General features: G+C 36.2%; 1 protein-coding gene across 1 annotated transcript in view; it reads right to left on the bottom strand.

The window, feature by feature from the left end:
- The window catches only part of FBXO8 (F-box protein 8), a 43,001-nt gene extending 17,914 nt beyond the window's left edge, over nucleotides 1-25,087 (bottom strand). Inside the window, exons 1-3 of the mRNA XM_005892185.2 lie at nucleotides 24,853-25,087; nucleotides 8,602-8,938; nucleotides 6,943-7,069 (exon numbers count right to left, since the gene is read on the bottom strand). Of these exons, the coding sequence (XP_005892247.1) occupies nucleotides 6,943-7,069; nucleotides 8,602-8,930 (456 nt within the window). The 5' untranslated portion in view covers nucleotides 8,931-8,938; nucleotides 24,853-25,087. The remainder of the gene's footprint in view (nucleotides 1-6,942; nucleotides 7,070-8,601; nucleotides 8,939-24,852) is intronic.
- Between the last annotated feature and the right edge of the window lie 165 nt (nucleotides 25,088-25,252).

Raw genomic sequence — 25,252 nt, 5'->3', positions numbered from 1 at the left:
TGCTTTTACTCCAGTAGCAAATTAGTGTTTCCTATAACATACAGAGGAAAACAAAAGCAAAGCCCATCAGGTGGTTTGGGTGATGAATAAACTGTGGAATACTCTAGTCCTGAATCTTTTTCAATTAGATACAGACTAGAAAGGGTCCTGGAAAACTAATTTTCTCTGAAGCTTCTGAAAGGTTTATGCCAAGTCTCTAAGTGTCCTTCTACGGACTGATTCTAAACCACGTGAGGGAATGACTTGGAGACAGGGGAGGGTATGGGAGGATGGTCAAAGATACAGTATGGTCAGGGCGAAGTGTAAAATAAAGTTGATTTAGTAGACACCAGACAAAACCAACACATAATAGATCAGATTGAAACAGAAACATACATACATATGCACATACTGACATATACATCATGTTGACCTTAAGAGAGTTTTAATGTTTAGTATGACTAAATGTTTAGTTATGTGTGACTAAGTTTAGTATGACTTGACTAGCTGTACCAGGTAGAAGGTTATTAAGTTATCTAGACAGAGGTTAATTAATATTCAGTGTCTGAGAGGCAGAGTTTTTTTGTACTTTGACTCTAACAATGATCAAGGTAAAGGGATTTTGCTAATGAATGAGAGCATTTTAGGTCTTTTGAGTATATATATTTTATAGAGAAGGTATATTTGGTAAGGGATTCCTCTCATTGTCAACAAGTTCTTTTTGCCCTAAATAAATTCTCATCAGCAAACTGGAGATAAAATTAATTTGCTAATGAGAACCAGCAATGTCTATTTTTCTGAAAAACTTGGTTCAGAATTACATGTCAAACTCCTATGAGTTTGGGTGATAATGATTATGTAGCATTAGTATGTTTTAACTACAAAGAGCAGGAACCTCAATTCAAAAAATGTCCAGTGATTTATTGCCTTGTATAAGAAGTCCCAAATTACTAAGGCTCTAGGATTTTTAGGCTCACACATGGAACACAGACCCAATTCTTTCTTTCCAGTGTGTCTGTCTGGGTGTGTTAACAACCTACATGGCTGCAAGGAGGTCAGAGGTATTTCTATCACTACATTGCTACACACCCATGCCCAGAAGTACACACGTGCACATACAGCACACAGTATTCTTTCTTCCAGTCTCATAGATTGGCACTGGACTACATGGATGTCATGGAAGCCAAAGGGAATGAAAGCAACATGATTAGCTTGGGATAATCTATACTCAACTCCTGAGGAATGGAGCTGGGCTCTCGGCTGTTGAGGGTCTTTATCTAGTGAGGTATCTAAGTGATGGGATTTAAATCCTACCCATATAGGACTACAGGGATTTTTTAAAAAATAACTTTCACAATAGAATATAGTGGAACTGGAAGGAACTCTAGACATCTCCTGAGTTCCGCTTATATTCTTTTGTTTTTCCACACTGTGTAGCAGTAACTACTGCCTTCTGGTAATTAAGTATAGTCACTTCAACCACAGAATAATTACCTACGCTTGTACCTTTTCTTCCTCCCTTTAGGTCTATTTGTTCAGTGGCAGGAGGACCTAAAACAGCGAGAGGGTGGTCTCTGCCAGCAATCTGCATTGTTGTGCCTCTGGTGTCAATACTCTTGCCTTGACTATTAATGTCTCTAAACCAGCAGAGCCCCAGGAACAAGAGAAGTAGAATCACACATTTTTCGAGTGGCTCACTAGTGAAAACAGTGCTGCAGACTCTTGGAAGCCTGCTCAAAGGCCGTTTTGCTCTTTCACTGCTTCTAGCATGTCAGCCACAGTTGCTAAGTCATGTTAAGTCTAAGCCAATAGCATAACCCTTTCTCTTCTGTTCTCCACTGGTCTAGAGGCGTTCATGTGATTCAGTTTGGGTCATAAGAAATGAGCAGAAGCATACTGAAGGCTCCAGAAAAGAATTTTTTCTCCTTAATCAGCATAAGGAATATGAGGAGTTTGCCGCTGATCTTTGTGCTGAGGGTACTTTCATATGAGAATGTGATGCCTTGAGTAGTGGTAGCCAGTCAACACATTGAGCTCCCACTGTATCACTGAAACAACTTTGGGATACCCATTCTGGGTGTCTTCTGAAGCAAATAAATTTATCCGGCTTAAACCATTATTAGGTTCTTTGTTCTTTCAAGCCAAAAACACCTAGATGAACCACACAGGGAAAGTGGGTACTACAGGTACATTATAAAATGTGGTACTGAGTAGAGCAGGACAGTGAAGGGGAGTGAGGACCCAATCATTCCTAGACATATTTTAGTTTGTGACATTAGCTAAGAGCTTAAGCATTCTCTCTCTGTGCTATGAGGCACTGTTTAAAGTACACCCATCTGACTGTCAAACTGGCTCAGGTTCTACTATATGGCTTAAGTTTATTCCTGAGAGACTGATCTAACTTCAGTGGAAAGATAAAGTCAAACTTCAAGGCCTGCAGAGCTGGGATAAAACACCCAAAAGCAGTACATTTGCCAAACTAAAAAGCATCTTTTGTGGCCTGTCAATCTTCCCTGGGAATACCCCTGGTGCAGGAGATTTAATAGAGTTAGTATAGAGAATGAGACACCAAGGATATGTTGATGAATGATCTGTTCCAAGTTAGTGATACAAATACTTAATCAGTGTCTACAGGTTGTTATTTGAATACAATATTGCTATCAGGTTTGATGTCCTACCCTTATTTTCCAAACTTAACATGTTTGACTACAATCAAAATATAGAACATGAATAAAGCTCTTGGTTGTCTAGACTCAACTCTGTTTTATTATTTTTTTTTGTAATTAATCCTATCAGACCAAAGGAAAGAGAACAAAAAATTATAGATCCATAGACTTTTAAATAGGAAAGGAGATTATAGGTAAAATAAACATCATATAGCTGTCAGTGAATAAGGGTATATCCACTATTTAATCCAGGTTTATTTAATTCATTTAGAAACACATTCACACAGAGTAAGACTACACATAATCTACCCTAGCATACCTCAGAATGTGTTCCCCAGAATGTTACTTTATAGCCCTCCACCCCACCTCGCCAAAAAGAGACTATGACAAATAAACTCACTCACAACACTTTCTTCTTAGATATTCACAATGGGAATCAATATATTATAAAGGCTTTGAAAAGTTATTCTTTAAATAAGCCAACTAACTGTAACTTATCATGATCAAATTTATTAGACTTGGGAAATCTTTTGACTACGTCCATTATCTTATGGAATAATTATTCCAAAAAATACATTTGGGAAATGTGCACTTTCTGATGATATCAGAGTTTTCTACCTCCAGGAAAATAGTTACTGTTCATCATTGCTTCTATGGTATGAAGTCATGGCAGTGAACATTTTGGTGTTGAATATTGGACCAAAAAAGTAAGATTTTATACATGAGACAATGTAAAAATTGAATACAAATACCCAAGTCCTTTTCTATAATGGAGAACTCCTCCAAATTTCCTGTTTGTATTTTAGCTGGTCCAACAACAAAAAGAAGATGATCCCTTGAAAATAATTTGCTTACACATTTACATCTAAATATATGCCTAGGTAAAATTTAAAATGTTTCTCATAATAGATTTTATCCCAGATCTGTCTTATAAAATACACATAATTGTATGCATGTGGCTCTTTCTACATGAACACAGGAAAAATGTGTTTATACAGTGTTTAAAAAATCTTCTTTACCTGACCCCAGTGAGGATACTGGTGCTTCCCTGATGGCTCAGACGGTAAAGCGTCTGCCTGCAACTGTTGGGCTGCCGTCTACGGGGTCGCACAGAGTAGGACACGACTGACGCGACTTAGCAGCAGCAGCAATGCAGGAGACCCGGGTTTGATCCCTGGGTCAGGAAGGTCCCCTGGAGAAGGAAATGGCAATCCACTCCAGTACTCTTGCCTGGAAAATTCCATGGACAGAGAAGCCTGGTGGGCTACAGTCCATGGGGTCGCAAAGAGTTGGACACGACTGAGCGACTTCACTTTACTGAGGATATTATTTTAAAAATTTATAAACATATATAGAAACAAAAATAAGCCTATAAAGTTAAACCATGTTCACTACCAATTTCATCCTTTAAATTTACAAATAACTCAAGAAAACATTTATTACTCAATGGAATAAGTTACTGGTTGATACGTAAAATTACTTTATTATAATAATGCTGGGGAATAAAATTACACACGTAACTTGTACATGCAGGGGAAATATGGCCTAATGTAAACAGATGGTTTTTAGCACATTCCTTTACTAGAATGTGGTCACCTGCCACAAGGTACACAAGCTCATGCACAAGATCAAGACTTTCAAACAGCTGAGATCACAACATCATGCATATAACAGCAGCGTGCTAGACAATCGTACCACAGACTGTGCAGAAGTTCTCCCCCACCCCATGAGCCACTGCCAGCAGCTGCTGTGGAGTTTGGTTACCCATATCCGTGACATGAACGATGTCCTTTGGAGAATCTTGCTCCCTGTGGCTGTAAGTATTCTTATTTTTATAATATTTTAATGATGCTTGCTATCAAAATGTTAAGTACAGAACTAGAAATTATGGAAAAGTAGATTTATTACAATATTGAACAATTATATACATCTTATCTCAGGTACTTAAAATAAACACCGCTTACATTTAAACATAACATCAAACGTAATTAGTTTACTTCTCAGGCTTAAATAAACCCAAATAACACATCTGATGACAGTGCTCCAGTGAGGGGGAAAAATAATCAACCTCCATAGGTACTTTCTGATTGCTAGCACTAAAAAATCATGGCAAGAGTCATTCTAAGACCTGGCTGAAATATGACTCATGTAGGTGAGTTCTGTATAAAAACATCTACTAGGATGATCTTTTGATTATATTTTGGTTGGTTAAGCAACCAAACTGACATTGATTATTTATCAGTCAATGAAAGCAAGTGTGGAATATTAATTAAAATACTTCTCATTTCCCTGCACCTACAAGTGTACTTCAGTGTCCTTCCATGCCTACTTATGTCCTAAGGGTACTCTGGTAAAGAGAGAATTCTATTTTGTTATTAGGCCACAGCTGCTTGCTGAGAGCCTGGGTGATGTTCATAAAAGCACAGAAGCAGAATTCTGGAACCAAAGTCACTTTGAATGGTTTAGTTCCACGCTGCCTGACAACAGTAAGTGCCCCTTTCAGAACAGTGAATTCAATACTTCTGGAATGCTCCAGGATATCTTTGAATCAGGCCAGGGAGTAAAAGAAAGAAAATACAGCCAACTCTCAATAACAATGGGAGGTAGGATGGATAAGTAAAAATCTGAAGATCTAAAAATCTTATTTTTAATTAGTAACTTGAATCCCCTCTTTAGGCAAACATTTGACTTTTATAGTTTATTGTCAGATAAAGAGGACTTTAATCTTACCTCTTTTCTCTGTCCCCCTCCCCCCGCCCCCGCAAATATTCTAGAGGAGGTACAAAAGAACTCTATAGTCTGATATATGTAGCTGCAAAGATGGAAACATATTTTGACATCTAACTTTTCCAATTCAGATATTTAAAACTACCCATATAATATTCTAGTATATAAGGGCCTATCTATATTTTCATTTTTGCATAAAAAGGATACTTTATAATTTAGTTTAAAAATGGTACTCTTTTTTAGCAAGGAATGACTACTTACCATAATCAATATGAGCAGTTATATCCAACTTTTCTGACTTTGCAAAGGTACAACTCAGTACTTACCGAGTTACACTTTCCTTATAATGTAATATTTGCAACTGATATGAATTGGGGATGACAGTTTTGCTCAATATTGGCATAATTCATGACTGGAGCCAGTATGACTTGATAAATTAGTCCTAATAAGACAGGCCTGTAATAGCTAGCTGCCTTTCCTGATTCCCACGTATCTAGAGTAAAACACCATACCCCTCTGCCTCAATTTTCTAGTAATCATCATTCAATTAACTCAAGATACTAATGCAAAATATTTCTTATTGTAACACTAGTCATATGACCTGTTTAAACTGGCAACATCAATATTATACTGGTTTTAAATGTATACTTTGAACTTTAACTTCTAATAAATCATTCTACTTTCATTAAAAGTATGTCTTCTATTCATTGAAAATAAAAGTGGTGAAAGAAGAGAACAAATCTGTTCTTTATAATGTATTTGCTTTATAACATATACACTTTACTGTATTTGTGGGGCTAAGACTTAAATGATCCACCCAAAAGTCATAGTTCTGAGTGTTACGTAATTTCTATTAGATTTATAAGAATAAGAAACATTTCTAAAAATCTGAACCTTTCCAGAATATATTGAAATAAGAATAGGTGAGAAGGGGAGCCAGTGACAGAACTATCTTCACATTTTGATCACTCATATGTTAAGAAAGGATTAAATAATTAATTCATTTCAAGCAGTGCTTTTTGATTCTCCCACTCTCCCTCTTCTTTATTTGTGTTTGCTTACTGTCTTAAGAAAAAAAAGAATCAGATAATTAATGCAAAATTATGCAATTTTATAACAATCTATAAGTTGTTTCTATGTTATCATGGGATTAAGATTTTTAAAGGCATTATTTAAAGACATTTTGATGTGTCACGAACTAGAAAAATATCCTTTGTATCCTCTGATAATCATAACTAAATGGAAGTGAGGAAATGAAGAAAATGCTGCAGGTAAAGTCTGATGAATATATTTTGTGCTCTCAACTGATAATGTAGTGGTATCTCAACCAAACGTAGGTGATGGCTGCATGCGCATCATGGAAGCTGCCATACAAAGTGAACAGATCGCAAGATTAGTACTTGACATAGTAAGGAAGAAAGAAATGACTAAGTCATATAGCAATAACTCCAAACACTGGGCTTCACAGTGATTCAAAAGTCATGTTAAGAGACTTATAATTTTACTTGCAAATTTATTATGTTGGAGCAATTAAGTTCAACAGTTACAAATGTTCAAATTCTTCACTTACCTCATCTGGGTTGGCATTAAAGGTGAGACTGCCTTCATCCAGCTGCATGTACAATTTTCTGAAAGAAAATCCTAGAGGTGGGTTCTTGTTGTAAATGGAACAGTGACCCCAAGTGGATTTACACAGCCTGTAAGTATGATAAAAATCAGATGAGAAAACATGACCAGATTGAATCTTCTAAGTTAAAGATGTATGTACATGATAAAATAGTGATATGAAATGATATAAAATTGGATTTTACAGCTCTGAAGTATAAACTGCTTAATTTTATGCTTGCTTTATTTATTTACTAGAGTAAAACAGACAAACGCCTTCAATTTAGCAATTCTGACAACACTTAATAAATGTGAATTACAAAGATTGGTAATATTCGAGTCCCACTGAAGTTAAACATAAATGATGACAATGATAACAGCTAACATTTACCAAGTGCTTAACAGATGCCAGGCACTATTTAAAGCATTTTAATAGTATTAATTTGCTTAATCTTTACAACCATCCTATGATTTGGCACTACAGATAAAGAAACACAGACACCATAAAAAAGCTGCCCATGGTCACACAGCTAATTTGTGTAGAGGCAGGATCTGAATCAAAGGAACTTACTCTCGAGCTTGCAGTACTAACCAAGAGTCTAAACAGAATTAAACAACTATGTGCTCCATTGTGAAATATAATTGAGTGGGGGGTGGGGGAACTGCTGGGCAGAGGGAGAAACTGTAATGCTGTAACTTTAATACTTCAATGAAAAGTTGCAACATTAAGATTAGTATATGTTAGGATATTGCTTTAAAACACTGGTTCTTTACTATCAGAGCTAAACATGACTTTTTACAAAATCTGTAATACTTGAAATACCTCAAAACACACTGTTTCTATTAATACACATTGGGACACTTGTTTCCAATTTTGTTCAGGGGCATTAGCTACTGGTTATTATTTGAAAGCTAACCTTTCATCTTGTTACAATTCCTAGAAATTCTGGATGGATACCATAGTTTCACTTTCTGGTATTATTAATTTTTGACTCAAACTTCCAAATTTCCTTCTTTTCTCTCTTTTACACACACAGGCACAGAGAGAGAGAGAGCTTGCAGGAAAACAAGAAAGTTACTGTCTCAGCCTATAACATCAAAATTTCTGAGGAAAGTGGGTAGAATATTCACTTTTACATGGGAATATCTTCTTCATAGTTAATTTATATCATTGCATTTTTTTTTCCCAGCCAAATGAGATGATTCTGTAACGGAGTTTAGTAACTTGTTTAGAAAATTATCATTTTAGCAGCCTCTTTACTCTAGTCCCATAGCTTTTGACTTTTATTACTAAGCTATGTAAAAGCAACAGAACCTCCCCTAAATTAAAATACAAAAACTAATCCAGTCTTTAATTTATCAAGGAAAAAAAAATCCAAGAGTCAGAGATATAGGCATAAAGGAAGCATTTCTCTTAGAAATGAACAATCCAGATTTAAATCCTGTTCTAATAAGCATAGAAATAAACTTTTTTTTACAAAGTTTAAATATAGGACCATAAATTAAGTTTGATGGGAATATTAAAATGGAAAAAAGCAGCACTCCACCCTCCAAAAAAAAAAAAAACATTTAGGCAAGGTTATACTTGGTGATATCTGGGTCAAATATGGTAAGTTGAACTTACCCTTGCCAGAGAAGTTCATCATTGGCCAGGTCCTGCCAAACGCAGGAAGCTAAGCAGAGGTCAGTGGCATTCAGGTAGGACAAGATGGTAAAGCTTAGTTCGGGAGGCAGCATTTCCAAATTAATGAATCCTTCCTGTTCTTTAGACTTTCTTGTCTTCAGAAGATGATATATGTCGATGCCCCCCTGGACGTGTTTGCGATGACTGGTGTGAGACATGTTGCTGGCAGCCACCCTCCTGCTCTGCTCTCTGCTGAGGTAGCCTTGCTCACCGTAGCCTTCCTGCTGTAGCTGCTGGTTTCTGGCCACTCTCCACAGCCCCTGACCCATCTGCAAGCCTGGGAGAAAAGCCAGAATGGAGTAAGGCTCTATTAAGAAAGTAATCCACCTTTCCCTGCAGTACTACAGGTCTACATGAAGCATTCGTTTATCAGAATTAACATGTTTTAACATTAAAAACATATTAAATAGAATAGCAAATTACAAAGAACAGTCAGAACATTGTAAGCATGAAACTTGGATTTGGAGAACTATTTGGTTTGATTATCACCTTTATCTCAGTTTGCTAACTGCTTTTAAAATCCACAGGTGACATAATCATTTTTCACAAGGTAAGATTTAAAAGTTACTGACGTCCTAAAGACTCTTACAAAATTATAATTATGTGGACTTATGGGCCAGTATTAAATACAACTCTGATCAGAGCACAGGACTTCATTTAAAAGGTCCCTACACACTGCTTTTTATCACAACCCAGGCTAAGCTAAGCTAGCCCCTTTTAACCAAATTCCCAGATGCATAACAGCTGTGAAACAGGCTTTTCGTTTAATTCTTGCCAGTCTGCTCTTAAGTTGTAGGCTGTAATAAAATGTAACATAGGCCCTGAAGTCTAATTCAGAAATCTTATAAATTAGACACCTAGAACTCCACGATAGAGAGCTCAGTGATGACTATTTGGTTCTGTTGCTGCTTTAAATACAAATCTTGAAATCAATTTTCCAGTTCTTCTCCATATGGTCCTATGGACTCCTCAGAGGTCCCTGGGAAAAGGCAGGAGAAAGGGAGGGGTGGTCCAGTCTCTCTTGCCTCCACTCCACCTCCCACCAGAGCAGTTCTACCTTTATCTGTTACAAATACCAGACTTCCTTATATGCAAATATTTAGAAGGCTACTGGTCTAGCCTTTCCATTTCATTTGGTTTTGCAAATAAGTAACTTTCCTAGGGCAAATAAATTCATTGAGAAAAATGAAACCAGGAAGTGTTTTTAACTAACATAAATTATTTCCAAGATCTCTTTTACAAATAAAATATTCCTGTTTTAAAAACCCAATTTTTCTACTAATGTGTATGAGTTTTAAAAATTTGGAGGAAGAAACCGGTTTTTGTTCAAAATCATTAAATTTCATTGCATGACCTAACCTTAAAATATGGCTTTGTTTTAATTGGCTGTTTACAATAAAGAGTAGTAATCAAAATAAAAAAAGCAACCCCTCCACCAGACTATTGGTGACCAGAAATTCTGAAAATTATCAGGAATAATTTTTGAAAATTGAAATATTTCAAATAAATTTGAAAACTGAATGGAATTTGAAAGAATATCAAAGGCTATTTTTTCAATATTTAAAAAAGCATGTATATTTACTGAATTGTTGGTTATTTTTTGGATAATGACTACTTGTTGATTAAAACAGGAAAAACAGTCCAGGATAATTTTTCACTCTTCGTCCTTGGAAATCCAAAAGCTTAAGCTATCAAGAGATTGGGTGAGGTGGGGGGGGGGGAAGGGGGAGGTATAGAGAGAAGGAACATATTAATAATTTTTAAATGTAGGAAAACTTGTTTTTTCAAAGAAACCACAAAAGGTAGTAACTTTTCCTCTTTATAACACATATTACCATTATGGTAGCAGTTCCTAAAGTAGTACTTAAGCTATAATAATTAAATTCTAATTTTCTATTAGAATGATTGAGATACCAAACTGATAACACCAAATATTGGAAAGATGTGGAAACTCAAAGCAATACAGTCACTTTGGAAGACAGTTTGACAGTTTCTTACAAAAATAAACATGCTTTTACCATATGCTTCAGCATTCATGCTCCTTGGTATCTACCCAAATAAGTGGAGAACTCATGTCCATGCAAAAACCTGCACGTGGACCTGTAGCTTTAGTCATAATTACCGAAACTTGTAAGCAACCAAATTGTCCTTGAATAGGTGAATGGATAAATTTACTGTGATATATCCAGACAAAGGAATGTTTAGTGCTAGAAAGAAATGAGGTATGAGAAGACACAGAAGAAACTTAAATATATATTACTAAGTAAGAGCAGCTGATCTGAAAAGGCTACATCGTGTGTGTGATTTCAATTATAAGACATTCTGAAGAAGCAAAACCACAGACAATAAATTAACAATGAAAAAAGCACAGAATATCAACAAAAAATTTGGAAGGAACTTTAAGTTTCCTTAAGGTTTAAATATGCTATCATATTACAACATAAGTACAGCTTAATTTTGACACGACTTATAAACATTTAAAAATTTTTATCATAGCCATTTCTCTGCTGATCTTAGCAAGAACATATCTAGAAATTGAACTGACTGCTAAGCTCATCACAGTATATCTGTTCTCATTTTAGATAATTATATTTATTCTTCTCTTTTGCACTTGTACTACCAAAGGTAAATAATCAAATATGATGACTATGATGTCTGAAGTCTCAAGATTTAAGGCATCTAATGTCAATTTGTATGTACTTCCCTACCTCTTTATGGTGGCATATGGTTAGGCAGCTGTTATTCTTCTCAGGGATGTTGCTAGGGAACGCAGAATCAGGGTGATTTCCCTAGGCTCTGGACTTAAATGGGATCATTTAAATAGAGCACTGGATAAAGGAACTCAGAAAGCATCCAGCAGGTAGAAAAGAGGGAAAGCCAGCAGATGGGTCTTAGGATTAAAAAAAAAAAAAAAGTTAATGGGGAGGGTGGAGGTTTGAGGCACATATACACATGATTCAGACAAAGAAAACTGCATTTTCTATCCTTCTACTGCTAAATAATATTGCAAATTACCATTGTGGGATGTCTTTTTCCCTTTAAAGCAGTTCTGGATTCTGGGGAAGAACGCAGCATGATAAATCACTTGAGAAGGATCAATATCATAAATTTCTCCTTTGGAGAAAGGAAAGGGTGTCCACAGTGCTCCATCCTACTCACAGTCTTCCTTAGGGTAACAGGTGTGTGGCATGTGGATGGAACTGTCAGAAAAGTGATTAAACTAAAAAAGACATGAGATCCATTGCAGAAGTTGTGAAGCAAGTCACAGAGGGAGCATGGTATTGAGGACTCTGATGCTGAACAGACACTTGAGTTCAAGTCCTGACTCCACTGGTCAGCACTTACAGGACTCTGGGGAATTTACTTCCCCTATGGCTCAGACAGTAAAGAGCCTGCCCACAATGCAGGAGACTTGGGTTTGATCCCTGGGTTGGGAAGATCCCCTGGAGAAGGAAATGGTAACCCACTCCACTTCAATCCACTCCAGAAGGAAATTCCATGGGGTCGCAAAGAGTCGGACATGACTGAGCGACTAACACACACATGCAGTCTAAGCTCTGGTTCTGTCATATTTAAGGTGATAATGTACATATAATATAATAGTAATACACACAGTTCAAAGGGCTGGTGTATTAAATATTACATACAGAGTTCACTTCACAGATAATTTTAAAATGTTAGCTCATTTGTTTTGACAAAACCATATTTTTACAGAGCGAAAATGATGAGCCTTTTGGTAATACATAGCTCTCTATATAATAAACAATAATAAATAGCTCCCTGATAGCTCAGTTGGTAAAGAATCTGCATGCAGTGCAGGAGACCCTGGTTCAATTCCTGGGTCAGGAAGATCTGCTGGAGAAGGGACAGGCTACCCACTCCAGTATTCTTGGACTTCCCTTGTGGCTCAGCTGGTAAAGAATCCGCCTACAATATGGGAGACCTGAGACTTGGGTTCAATCCCTGGGTTGGGAAGATCCCCTGGAGAAGTGGCTACCCACTCCAGTATTTTGGCCTGGAGAATTCCATGGACTGCATAGTCCGTGGGATCGCAAAGAGTCTGAAACTACTGAACGACTTTCACTTTAGTAATAAAACTTATAGAATGATACTCCAATTATCACATAAAGAAGAATCCATGAGTGAGTCTGCACTGATGATCAATAAACACATAAAGAAGAAAGGAAAGCTCTTCCTTATAGTAAAATTCTGAATAATAAGGAGTTAGAAAAATTATCATTTTACTATAATCATAGAAAAAATAATTCAGGCAAGAATTATCAATGAGTGCTGAATCTGGAGTTTGATAAAGAATGGAAAGTTTACAGAGTCTCAAAGTATCTGCCCCTATAAATTACTCATTAATTACAAAAAGAAATTAAGAAATCAGATAGTATTTAACCAAGTGTTCAAACTTAACTTTTATCAATAAGAGACAAACAGACATATTGCCTCTGAACATATGTGCCTCTGGACCCTGAGAAGGACATAACAATTATACAGTATTTTGGCCAAAAATGTATAACATTTATCTAATCATGAGGAATATCAGAGAAACCCGAGTCTACAATCTTTTTTTTTTTTTTCTTTCAAAATTGCCAATGCCATGAAGCTGAAGAAAGGAATAATTCCAGACTAAAGGAGACTGAAAAACATGACATCTAAATTCAATGTGTGGACTGGATCATATACGGAAAAAAGTGCTATAAAGGATATTACTGGAATAACTAAAAACTAGATATACAGCCTAAGATTGGGTAAAAATACTTACATCAATGTTAACTTTAATGAATTTGATAACTGTGTAGTGGCTTTGCCAGAATACTGGGTTGGCCAAAAAGCTTGTAATGTTAGATGTTAAAGAAAAACCCAAATGAACTTTTTAATATATTCTTGTTCTTAGGAAAAATACTGAATTGTTAAGGCATAACATATACAACCTAGTCTCAAATGGTTCAGAAAAACAGGAATGTCAATCTCCACACAGAGAGAATGTTAAAGCATGTTGCAAAATGTTTAAAATTTGTGAATCTGAGTAAAAGGTGAAAAGTGTTAGTCTGGCAGTCCTGTCTGACTCTTTGTGACCACATGGTCTGTAGCCTGCCATGCTCCTCTGTTCATGGAATTCTCCAGGCAAGAATACTGGAGTTGGTTGCCATTCCTTCTCCAGGTGACCTTTCTGACCCAGGGATCGAACTCAGGTCTCCTGCATTGCAGGCAGGTTCTTTACTGTCTGAGCTACCAGGATAAAAGGTATGCACCAATTATTTTTATTAATCTCACAACCTTTCTGTAAACAGAAATCTTCTGATTAAGGAATCCAAGCATGTGAAATTGGAAAATAACCGAGTTTGATATGCACTAAGTTTAAGCCTCTTGAGAAACCTATATGCAGGTCAGGAAGCAACAGTTAGAACTGGACATGGAACAACAGACTGGTTCCAAAAAGGAAAAGGAGTATGTTAAGGCTATATATTGTCACCCTGCTTATTTAATTTCTATGCAGAGTACATCATGAGAAACGCTGGGCTGGAATCAAGATTGCCGGGAGAAATATCAATAACTTCAGATGTGCAGATGACACCACCCTTATGGCAGAAAGTGAAGAGGAACTAAAAAGCCTCTTGATGAAAGTGAAAGAGGAGAGTGAAAAAGTTGGTTTAAAGCTCAACATTCAGAAAACGAAAATCATGACATCTGGTCCCATCACTTCATGGCAAATAGATGGGGAAACAGTGGAAACAGTGTCAGACTTTATTTATTTTGGGGGGCTCCAAAATCACTGCAGATGGTGACTGCAGCCATGAAATTAAAAGACCTTTACTCCTTGGAAGGAAAGTTATGACCGACCTAGATAGTATATTGAAAAACAGAGATATTACTTTGCAACAAAGGTTCGTCTAGTCAAGGCTATGGTTTTTTCAGTGGTCATGTATGGATGTGAGAGTTGGACTGTGAAGAAAGCTGAGCACCGAAGAATTGATGCTTTTTGAACTGTGGTGTTGGAGAAGACTTGTGAGAGTCCCTTGGACTGCAAGGAGATCCAACCAGTCCATCCTAAAGGAGATCAGTTCTGGGTGTTCATTGGAAGGACTGATGCTGAAGCTGAGACTCCAGTACTTTGGCCACCTCATGCAAAGAGTTGACTCATTGGAAAAGACCCTGATGCTGGGAGGGATTGGGGGCAGGAGGAGAAGGGGACGACAGAGGATGAGATGGCTGTATGGCATCACCGACTCGATGGACGTGAGTTTGAGTGAACTCCGGGAGTTGGTGATGGACAGGCAGGCCTGGCATGCTGCGATTCATAAGGTCTCAAAGAGTCGGACACGACTGAGAGACTGAACTGAACTGAAGTTTATGAAGTACTGTTCTTTGAGCTTAGTGTCATACAGACTGAAAACCATCACTAAGGAGATAAAAGTTCAGCATCACGGTTTAAGAGTAGTTAAGTGACCCTTGTCAAGGCAAACATTAAAACAGTAAGAATTATTTTTGCCATTTGTGATAAAAATTTTTTATTTAAAGGGAGAAGAAATGTTTCTTAATGAAAGTAGAAGGGAAAACCCTTTAATTTTGTGTGAGCAGATTTAAGGCTTGGGATTACTGGCTGTGTTCCCTCCTTTTGTGTGTAATACTATGTACACAATATTTTAAATATATTTAAATACAAATATTAAACAATAATATTGTTTTTGTACTATAAACCACAATTTATTTAATACTTACTCTGTGCCAAGCACTGTGGAAGCTTTAATTGCATTATGCCATTTCTGTCCTCAAAACAACCTTAACAGGTAGATATTAGATATTATTCTACCTATTTTACAGCTGAGGAAATAGTGACTCAGAGGTGTTAAGCAACTTTGACCAAAATCTCAGAGCTGACAAGTGGTAAACTAAAGATTCAAACTCAGGTCTGAGTCCAAAGCTTTTATTCCTAACCGCTGAGCCCTATGTGCAGAACTGGCAAAGACAATTTACCGTCTGTTTCTTCATCACTAACTCTCATCTCTTTTACCTCTGCAGCTGCTTATTACCTCCACCATTGCTTCCAGCTGCAGTTTCTCTTTCAAGCTACTGTTCTTGTGGAAAGCACATAGGCTTTGATGTGAAAAAAGATCTACTTCAAACGCCTACACAGAATCTGATTAGACTATAGTCTGTGGTCCTTATTTTCCTCATCAGGAAAACAGTGAATAACTCTTACTCCAAAGAACTTAGAGGGGTTAAGAGAACCTAATATATAGGTAATTTACCATCACAGGTAGTTTTGTAGTCACCATTCAATCCCCTTTAAAAGAAACTCTTATTTTGGTTCTTCCATTTCAGAGTATACCTGATTATTCTAGACATAATGATCTGAACAGTTACAATCCTGGTTCTAAATTTCATGAACTTAGGATCTGTGAATTTGGAGATGCCATTTACTTTTGCTAGGAGAAAGAAAACTAACATCTAGTAAATATATAAAGTTAGAAGAAACTAACTTTGCTTAGATTGACACAGTTTGACAAATAAAGTCAAGTATATAGTCATCAGTCAGTGATAAGAGAGAGACCATTTTGGCAGTTCAGTATCAGTACTATCATCATCTTTAATCACTACAGATATATTTCTAGAAATGGAAACTTTATGACTTCATGGGAAGATTCAATATATCAAAAGTCCTTTTTGCAGTATCACAAACTAAATTAATTAACAGGAAATTTCTACTATAGATCTTTATGACATTTTCACATTCCTAGGAACCTGAATTATAAACAGCTTTATGTATAGAATGCTAATTTCTTAGATCTCTGAAATCAATTTACAACTGTTGAGATCTGTATTTTTAAGCATATTTCTTGATTATAAAATATGAATTACTCAAACATATGTTCCTTAAGACAACAATAATTTTGGAACTCACCTATCATATTGTGCTTTATTACTGTAAGAAATACAAATTAAAATATATATACAGGTAGTTCTTATACAGGACCATGCTAACTACTGAATAACAGTTCTATGGGACTTTGCATAGCAAGGCCATGGTTCTAAAAAGCACACATTTCAGTTTACATGGTACCATGTAGAGTAAGAACTGCCTGTAAGTACTAAGACGGGGGAATGATTCAACCCAATAGGCTACGAGGAAAAATCCAGTACCAAACACAGTGCCTCAGACCTACAAAGCACTCAGCAATATTTGTTGACTGAATGAATCTTTAAATGGTAAACAACAAGCAAAACTGAATTAGATCAACCTTATCTAAATTCCACATCTTTCAAAAAATCATCAGACTAGATCATAGACTTAAAATGCAAAACATGAAAGAATACAACTTTTAATGACTGTGGCTTCGTAGTAGAGCCTGAAGTCAGGCAGGTTGATTCCTCCAGTTCCATTCTTCTTTCTCAAGATTGCTCGGGCTATTCGAGGTTTTTTGTATTTCCATACAAATTGTGAAATTATTTGTTCTAGCTCTGTGAAGAATACCATTGGTAGCTTGATAGGGATTGCATTGAATCTATAAATTGCTTTGGGTAGTATACTCATTTTCACTATATTGATTCTTCCAATCCATGAACATGGTCTATTTCTCCACCTATTAGTGTCCTCTTTGATTTCTTTCACCAGTGTTTTACAGTTTTCTATATACAGATCTTTAGTTTCTTTAGGTAGATATATTCCTAAGTATTTTATTCTTTTCATTGCAATGGTGAATGGAATTGTTTCCTTAATATCTCTTTCTGTTTTCTCATTATTAGTGTATAGGAATGCAAGGGATTTCTGTGTGTTGATTTTATATCCTGCAACTTTACTATATTCATTGATTAGTTCTAGTAATTTTCTGGTGGAGTCTTTAGGGTTTTCTATGTAGAGGATCATGTTATCTGCAAACAGTGAGTTTTACTTCTTCTTTTCCAATTTGGATTCCTTTTATTTCTTTTTCTGCTCTGATTGCTGTGAAACATGTATAATATCATATATGAAATGAGTCGCCAATCCAGGTTCGATGCACAATACTGGATGCTTGGGGCTGGTGCACTGGGATGACCCAGAGGGATGGTACGGGGAGGGAGGAGGGAGGAGGGTTCAGGATGGGGAACATGTGTATACCTGTGGCGGATTCACGTTGATATATAGCAAAACTAATACAATATTGTAAAGTTAAAAAAATAAAATAAAAGAATACAACTTTTAGAAAAACATAGAGAAGGAGATCTTAGGGGTCTACATCTAGGCAAAGAGTTCATCAAAAGTACAAACTATAAAAGTAGAAGTTGGTAAAGTCAACCTCATCGATATTAAAAACATTTGCTCTTTGAAAAGTCCATATGAAGAAAACAAAAACACAAGCTACAGATGGAGAGAAAATATCTCAAACACAACAGCAAAAAAAAAAAAAAAAATCAAACAATTCAATTAAAAAAGGACATAAGACATGAACAGATACTTTGCCAAAGAGGATATACAAATTGTACATAATTACATGATAGACATTCAGCATCACTATCCAGAAGGGAAGTGGCTGTAGTTTTAAATGGCAGCACCAGGGATCCGTCCCAGTGGTGTTTGAACTGTTCATTGTCTTGACTGTGGTACTGGATATGTGAATCTGCTCAGAATCTCATACATGCACATACACATGTGAGCAAAAATAAACTGCAGAATTCTGAATAAGATAGGTGAGATATGCTGATTTCAATATCCTGGTTATGACAGTATATTATGATTTTGTAATATGTCACACTACCCAGGGAAACTAAGCAAAGTGTACAAGAGATCTCTTGCTATATTTCTCACAACTGCATGTGTATCTACAATTAACTAAAAAAGGTGGGAGGCAGAGTACTGTACACTTAAAACAAGTGAATTTTATAATATCTAAATGATGCCACAATAAAGTTCTTTAAATAACTAGACACTCTAATAAACACTCTAAAGAGGGTGACCAAGGACACAGCAAGTCTAGTGACATTTGACAAATAGTAACTATTTTAGATTTAAGGAAATCCAACTAATTATTAAAACTCTATGACCTCTGAATCACCTCTGACTTTGTGGAACACACTATACAGATCAAAAGAAGAGAGAATCAAGGAATACAAATCTTTAAGTATACAAATTATATTAATGTGTAGGCTATTTACTTAGGATACATCAATAATCGAGTGGAGGTATAAATACAAAAGAATTGATGTGTGCCTCTTCCTGGGTCTAATAAACAGCATAAATGCAAACTACATTAAAAGTGGTTTACTCATTAAAAATCAAAGTACAGGAAATGATGTGATTTAATTTTGATTGCTGGAGATAATTTTATAATATTAATAATGTTAAAAGTTACAATATAATAATTTTATAATATTTCAAATTTGTGAGAATAATGATATAATTTCTTTAAAATATTTTAAAAATATTTTTAAAAACCATCAGTTGTTTAATCTCCTAACTACTATCCTTATTTCTATTAAAATAACAGTGACAATAACAATAGTACTTTTTTTTTACACATTGACCAAATAATTTAGAAGAGTTCTTTCTTTTTTTAATCTAATTATTTAGGCCTTCTGGTTTTTAAAATTAATGTCTAGTTTTATTATGCTGAGACTAGAGAATGTGGCCTATATGAGGTCTGCATGAGAGAACTGTGCAGGTTTTCTTGACACAGCTATTTTGGAGAGTGAATTTAAAGTTGGAGTTCCAATTACACAATATGCTGTGTGACCTCAGATATTTCAAACAAGGTTTCTGATCTTTGGTTTCCTATAAAATGCAGGAAATCACTCCTATCTATATTACAGGATTGCTATCAGTCTTAACTGAGATAATATATTGAATATATAAAGGCATCTTTTAATTGTCAAGCAGTATGTATATCCTGACTCATTCCCTTTTCTCTAATGCAAAAATCTGAGAAACTTTTCTGACATATTTTAGATATAATTTTCATTTTTTAAAAAAAAGAGATACAGTGGCAGTCTAAACGTAACTGTTGTAACAGCACAAAGGCACTTCCACTTAGAAGGCAGCATAGATTATATTAATTACCAAAAGCTCTATCAAGTTAATTATTAACATTTCTGAGAACAATACTTTTCTGTTATTGTAATATCTTGTTCTCTTTTCAAAAAAGTAGAACTTTTCCACAAAAGAATGCTAAAGATTGCTTTTAATACCTACTGGTACATCTAATATAAAATTATCTATAAAGTATATTAATCATCTTTAATCAAAACATCCCTATGTAACAAGTTAAACATCAAATAAAGTATTATTCTAAAGGAACACACTGCTCTACTGCTTTCAGTAATTCTATGGCACTAAGGATTCAAACAGCACATGCTGTGGAAACAATATATGTGATAAAGAATGGTTCATACACCATTTAGATGGATGGATGACACGCAGGGGAAGATGGGAAGAACACAAAGGAGTCTGGAGGTCTCAAAAAAGCATTCTGCTTTAAACATTTTCATTTGAAGCAAAGGAGATTCTATAAAGTGTCTTCCTGAGTAAGCAGTGTTAAATCACCAGTCTGTGTTGAGCGACATGAATGAGCTACTTTAAATACTCATTATAAATCATTACTTTTCAATATTTCTTAAATGTCTAAATAGTTGGATTTACAAATAAGAAATTTCCTATTTCACATAAAGATCTAAAACTCTGTGTACCAAATGAGGAAATTCACTCCTTTATATTGCCTTGGAAATTTTCAAAATTTTTTTCCAACTAGGAAGTAACCAGATTTTTAGTTACTTTCTAAGTGTTATCATGTGATTGCATAAGAACATGGGAGATTCTGTGAGAAAATATTTTCCACATTTATAACCAAATTGGCAGCCCCAGCATTTATTTCTCTTTTTCCAAAAGAACAGACCACCAAGGTAGTTTAAAACAGACTGAGGAGAGGGGGGAAAAAGAAAAGAAAAAAAAAACCTGATAACCAAGCACACTTCTAAATTTGAAAGGCAACAACTGTAGAGAAATGAAGGAGGGTAAGTCCACAAGGAGGTCCTTCTAAGGAGAAAAGGGAAACAGCTAAGTACTAAGAGGTCACAGGGTACATTAAACACATAAAAAAAAAAAAAAAACCCCACTCATTAAATTTAAAGATCTGGTCCTGCAAGAGCAGTTTTTTGTTAGTAAAAGGCATACCATTTGTAGTTTTTTTTAAATCAAAAAAGATTTACAATATCACTGTTTTCTGAAGGTTTTTTATCCTGTTGTTTAATTTGATTCTATAATGAATGTTACCAAATGGTATCTAAACAAGTGTAAAAATTAAGATATGTCACTTAAAATGTAACCAAAAAGCAGAGAATTGGGGGCTTATTCAATTTCACTTATTTCTTCAGCTTCTTTTGCAGAGAGATGTTCCACTGTCTGTTTTAATTTTTGAGTAAAATAAATTTATTGAATTTCTCACCAGCATTATTTTTTAGTTGCACTGACTGCACTCTTTACTCGACCCAATTGTATCAGCAGTGGTCATGGCAGCACATTCCCAACCCTCAGGGCACAGCACACTCCATGCCCACTGACCACAAGGCCACTCTTATCAGAGTTGTGGAATTAAAAAGACAAAACAAAAACTGTCATTGTTACTGACATACTTTTAAAGAAATAAAGACAAAGTATCAAACAAAATAAATATATTTTTAATTTTATTTTTGGCCATGCCCTGCAGCATGTGGGATCTTAGTTCCCCAACCAGGGATCCAACCTGTGACCCCTGCATTGGGTGCATAAAGTCTTAACCACTGGAGGGCCAGGGAAGTCCCTAAAATAAAATAAATACTGACAGCAGCCAATAGAAAAGTCAGAAGTGAGATGAGAAAACATCTAACAGTGAAAACAGACTAACACAAAATGTGTGCATTATTCAGGCTCCTTCAACTTGTGACTACAAGGCACAATACTCAAGTTTCACTTTCCTCACCTATAAAGAGAGTTTTGAACTTGATGATCTCTAAGTTCTCTTTTAGCTATAAAATTCTGTGATCCTCTAAAGATGAGAATATCCGAAAAATTAAAACAAAATGAAGAGGTGATAGAGATGGATGTGTGTGTGCATGTACGTGTGTATTTAGCATCTATCCTTTCTGTGTCTTTTCCCTATGTTCGTGACTCCTACAAATTACTGCTCAGCATAAGCAAACAGGGGTTCTTCAAGCATGGCTCACCTGCTGAAATCATGTTCCTTCTTTCAAATAGCTTATGAAATCCTCTGCAACCTGTTCTTGCAGAATACACAAATTGCTGATCATAGACCTAAACCAAACCTGCTGCCTAAACTTGAAACCAAATGTCTTTTCTCATCTCTCCATCATAAAAACATTTGCCCTAAATAGAATATAAACTCATTCAAGTTTTACCATAGAATCTATGTCAATAAATATCAGAAAAACAAAACCATGAGGAAAAAAAAATAAATGGGGAACATAAATTTCTAGAAGTGGATGTATTCACTAAGTTGTTTTAAAATATTAAGTAAAATAATCAATGAAAATGCAACATGAGGTAGACAAATAATCCACAGACTTCATATTAATGATTTTGACACATTATTATATCAGCCAATGGATTACCCTCAATTTTCAAATCTGAATCAAAATGTAGGGGGAAAAACAGACTTGTATATAGCCATTGGTTAAGTAATGAACGATAAATTTGTGAATTTGAATGACTAACTTCAATGCTCTGTGATCAAAGTAAAGATAATTTCTTGGTAATTCATTGCTTGGACACGACTGAGCGACTTCACTTTCACTTTTCACTTTTGTGCATTGGAGAAGGAAATGGCAACCCACTCCAGTGTTCTTGCCTGGAGAATCCCAGGGACGGGGGTGCCTAGTGGGCTGCCGTCTATGGGGTCGCACAGAGTCGGACACGACTGAAGTGACTTAGCAGCATACTTGAAGTAAGGAAAATAATTATTTTTAACCTATTCAAAAGCACAAAACATTCCCTATTAAACTGATCAGAGGTATAATAAATTATGATGCATGGCTTAGCTTATCTAGTTATTACCATAAAATATTTTTTATGAATGAAGTATTTCAACTGTGTTATTTTTGCAAGCACCTGTTTAAAATTTGGCAGACATCTAAGGGCCTACAAGTACATTAGTTAATTGGCTATATTCTACTACAAACGAAGTATGTTAACCTGATAGGGAGCAACATTTTAAAAGCCAAATCTACAATTTGAAAATTTACACTGGCTAGTGTTAAGCACCTGAAGTTTAAAAGATAAACTTGAACAATGCTTTACTAAGGATTGACAACATCTTTCAAAATTGGAAGAAGCATAGGCAATTTTACAGTGGGTCAAAGCCAAAATAATAAACCCTGAAGCCTATACCTTTCACGTCTAATAAGCTTATTTGGTTCACTGACAAAATCTGTTCTGGTGATATGCATCCAGTAGTGCTGAAAGAATGTAACCTGACATCTAATAATGCTTAAAAACAAACACACAAACGTGGTTCTGTTCTCAGACACACCTCTCCTATCCCTATTTGCTCTCATACCAACATAGACATGCCACATTCTTTCTACACTAGAAAGGCTCACCTCTAGCTTTTCCTAACTTCTTTCCACCTTAAAAACTATCTTTGCCCATGTTTATTTTGCAATCATTTCAACCATGAAAAATAGCAATCGGTAAGGAATACATAATCTCCAGTTATGAGGTACTCTGCTCATGTATATCCTTAAAAGACAAACCTTCCTCTCACACATGCCATTTCTCAGGCAGTTTTCCAAGAAAAACAATAAGCCTTTCTTTATGTAATCAGTAGGAAAAAAGACCCCCTACACAACTCTCCCCACCTCCAAAAAAAAAAAAAAAACCTTTTCAAGAAGGAAAATTCTTGTCTAAGTTGGCCTGTTTCATTATAACCAGGCATTTCTCTTGGATATAATTTTGCTCAGTTATTCCTATTAACTCCTAAAAGTTATCAGCCAGGGTAACTGTGTTAAGCTGCCTCTAAGATGGCTCCTAAAGACCCTTGCTCCCTGGGATTTATGCCCTTGTGTAATTCTTTCCACAATGACTGAGTTGGATTTACTGACTCACTTCTAACAAAAGAATATGGCAGTTGGCAGCAGTAATGAAAGGAGGCAACTTCCGATACTAGGTTATAAAAAACTAGAGAGAGTTTTGGGTGCTCACTCTCTTAGACTGCTCACTTGAGGGAAAGCCCAGTGCCACAGTGTGTACAATACCTCAGACAAACTGTCAAGTTATTTGGATAAAAATTGCAAGCTTCCTACTCAACCTGAAAATAGAATAAAACTTATTTCTCATTCTGATATCTTCTCAATTTTGGAAACCATTTTCTTAGGTGGTAAAAATCCCCTCTATCCCAGAAATATGGTCACCAACTCCAAACTTAAAAAAAAAACAAGGAAAGCTGAAATGGAAAACTAAATTAGCTTCGCTTTACAGTAATAAAGTTCATGATCTATTGATATGGAGAGAAACATCTGGGATCCCTGAAAATAAAAACTCCAGTTGTTAGAAGAAGTAGATTCAAAGATTAAATTGTTAAATATACACAAAACCTAAAGTAAAACCCTTAATTGACTGAGGATTGGGATCCATTTGTGATTTCATCCACTTTTAATAATATTTAATTGAGCAGCCATGTAAGAAACTAGAGCCCAGTCACAGAGAAAAACGAGACGACAAATTAAGAATTTGCCAAGTTTATAACCAAAGTTTAACAGCTAAAGCAGCTAGCAATCCATCGTGACATTAACTGTATGTTAGTGTTTTCCATTCATGTTACTAGAAAGTATGTAAGAAATCGAAAACTGTGCTTATGAACCCCCCCAAACCCACTCTACTTAAAAGTTACATCTGGGCTAGAAGAGTAACCTCTGCTTTTTCCCGGCTTTATTTCAGAGTGAAGCCGGACCCTACCTGGGGTCCCAAGTTGACCTACACCCCAGTGACCTAGGAACACAAGAACACACCTACTCCCGCCTCCTGACACGGATTCCTTATTTTAATTAGCCAGCACCGCTGTCACTCAAGATGTTTTGCTCTGTCATTGGCCCCAAAGTCTTACAGGTTGGCAAGTTTCTGCCAACTGGTAAGCATCGGTTGTCATTATTTCCGAGGAGAAAAGTAGGGGTGTACAGGGAAGAGACTCAAGAGCTATGAAATACGTAGGGTAACGCCCTTACCTGAGCGACCTGCGATACCACCGCCGCCGCGACGAATCGGCCTCTGGGCGGGGGCTTTCAGCCAAAAAGAAAACGATTCAGCCGGGAACGGGCGCCCAGGCCATGGAGAAGCCGGTTCAAACTTCACTTGTTCACGCCGGTGGAAGTGAGGTAGGGGAGAATCCCAGAAACAGGACCGGATCCTTCCGAACTCAGAGAGCCTCAAGCTGCGGCCCCCTCAGCGGCCGAGTTTTGACGTTTCCTATTGTTGCCGGAAGTGACGTCAGGGTTCAGAGGCTTCAGAAAGTATTTTCATCTCCATGGTCTACGATTCGCCACGGCGTCTCGGCTTCTCACTTTCCAGTTCGAGGCCCTCTGAGCCTCAGAACTGGGCAGACTTCCAATCTGCACCTTGGGATCT

Source organism: Bos mutus, chromosome 8 (genome assembly GCF_027580195.1).
Source record: "Bos mutus isolate GX-2022 chromosome 8, NWIPB_WYAK_1.1, whole genome shotgun sequence".
Taxonomy (NCBI): domain Eukaryota; kingdom Metazoa; phylum Chordata; class Mammalia; order Artiodactyla; family Bovidae; genus Bos; species Bos mutus.
The sequence above is the reverse complement of the archived record's forward strand: the minus strand, read 5'-3'. Positions and strand labels throughout refer to the sequence as shown.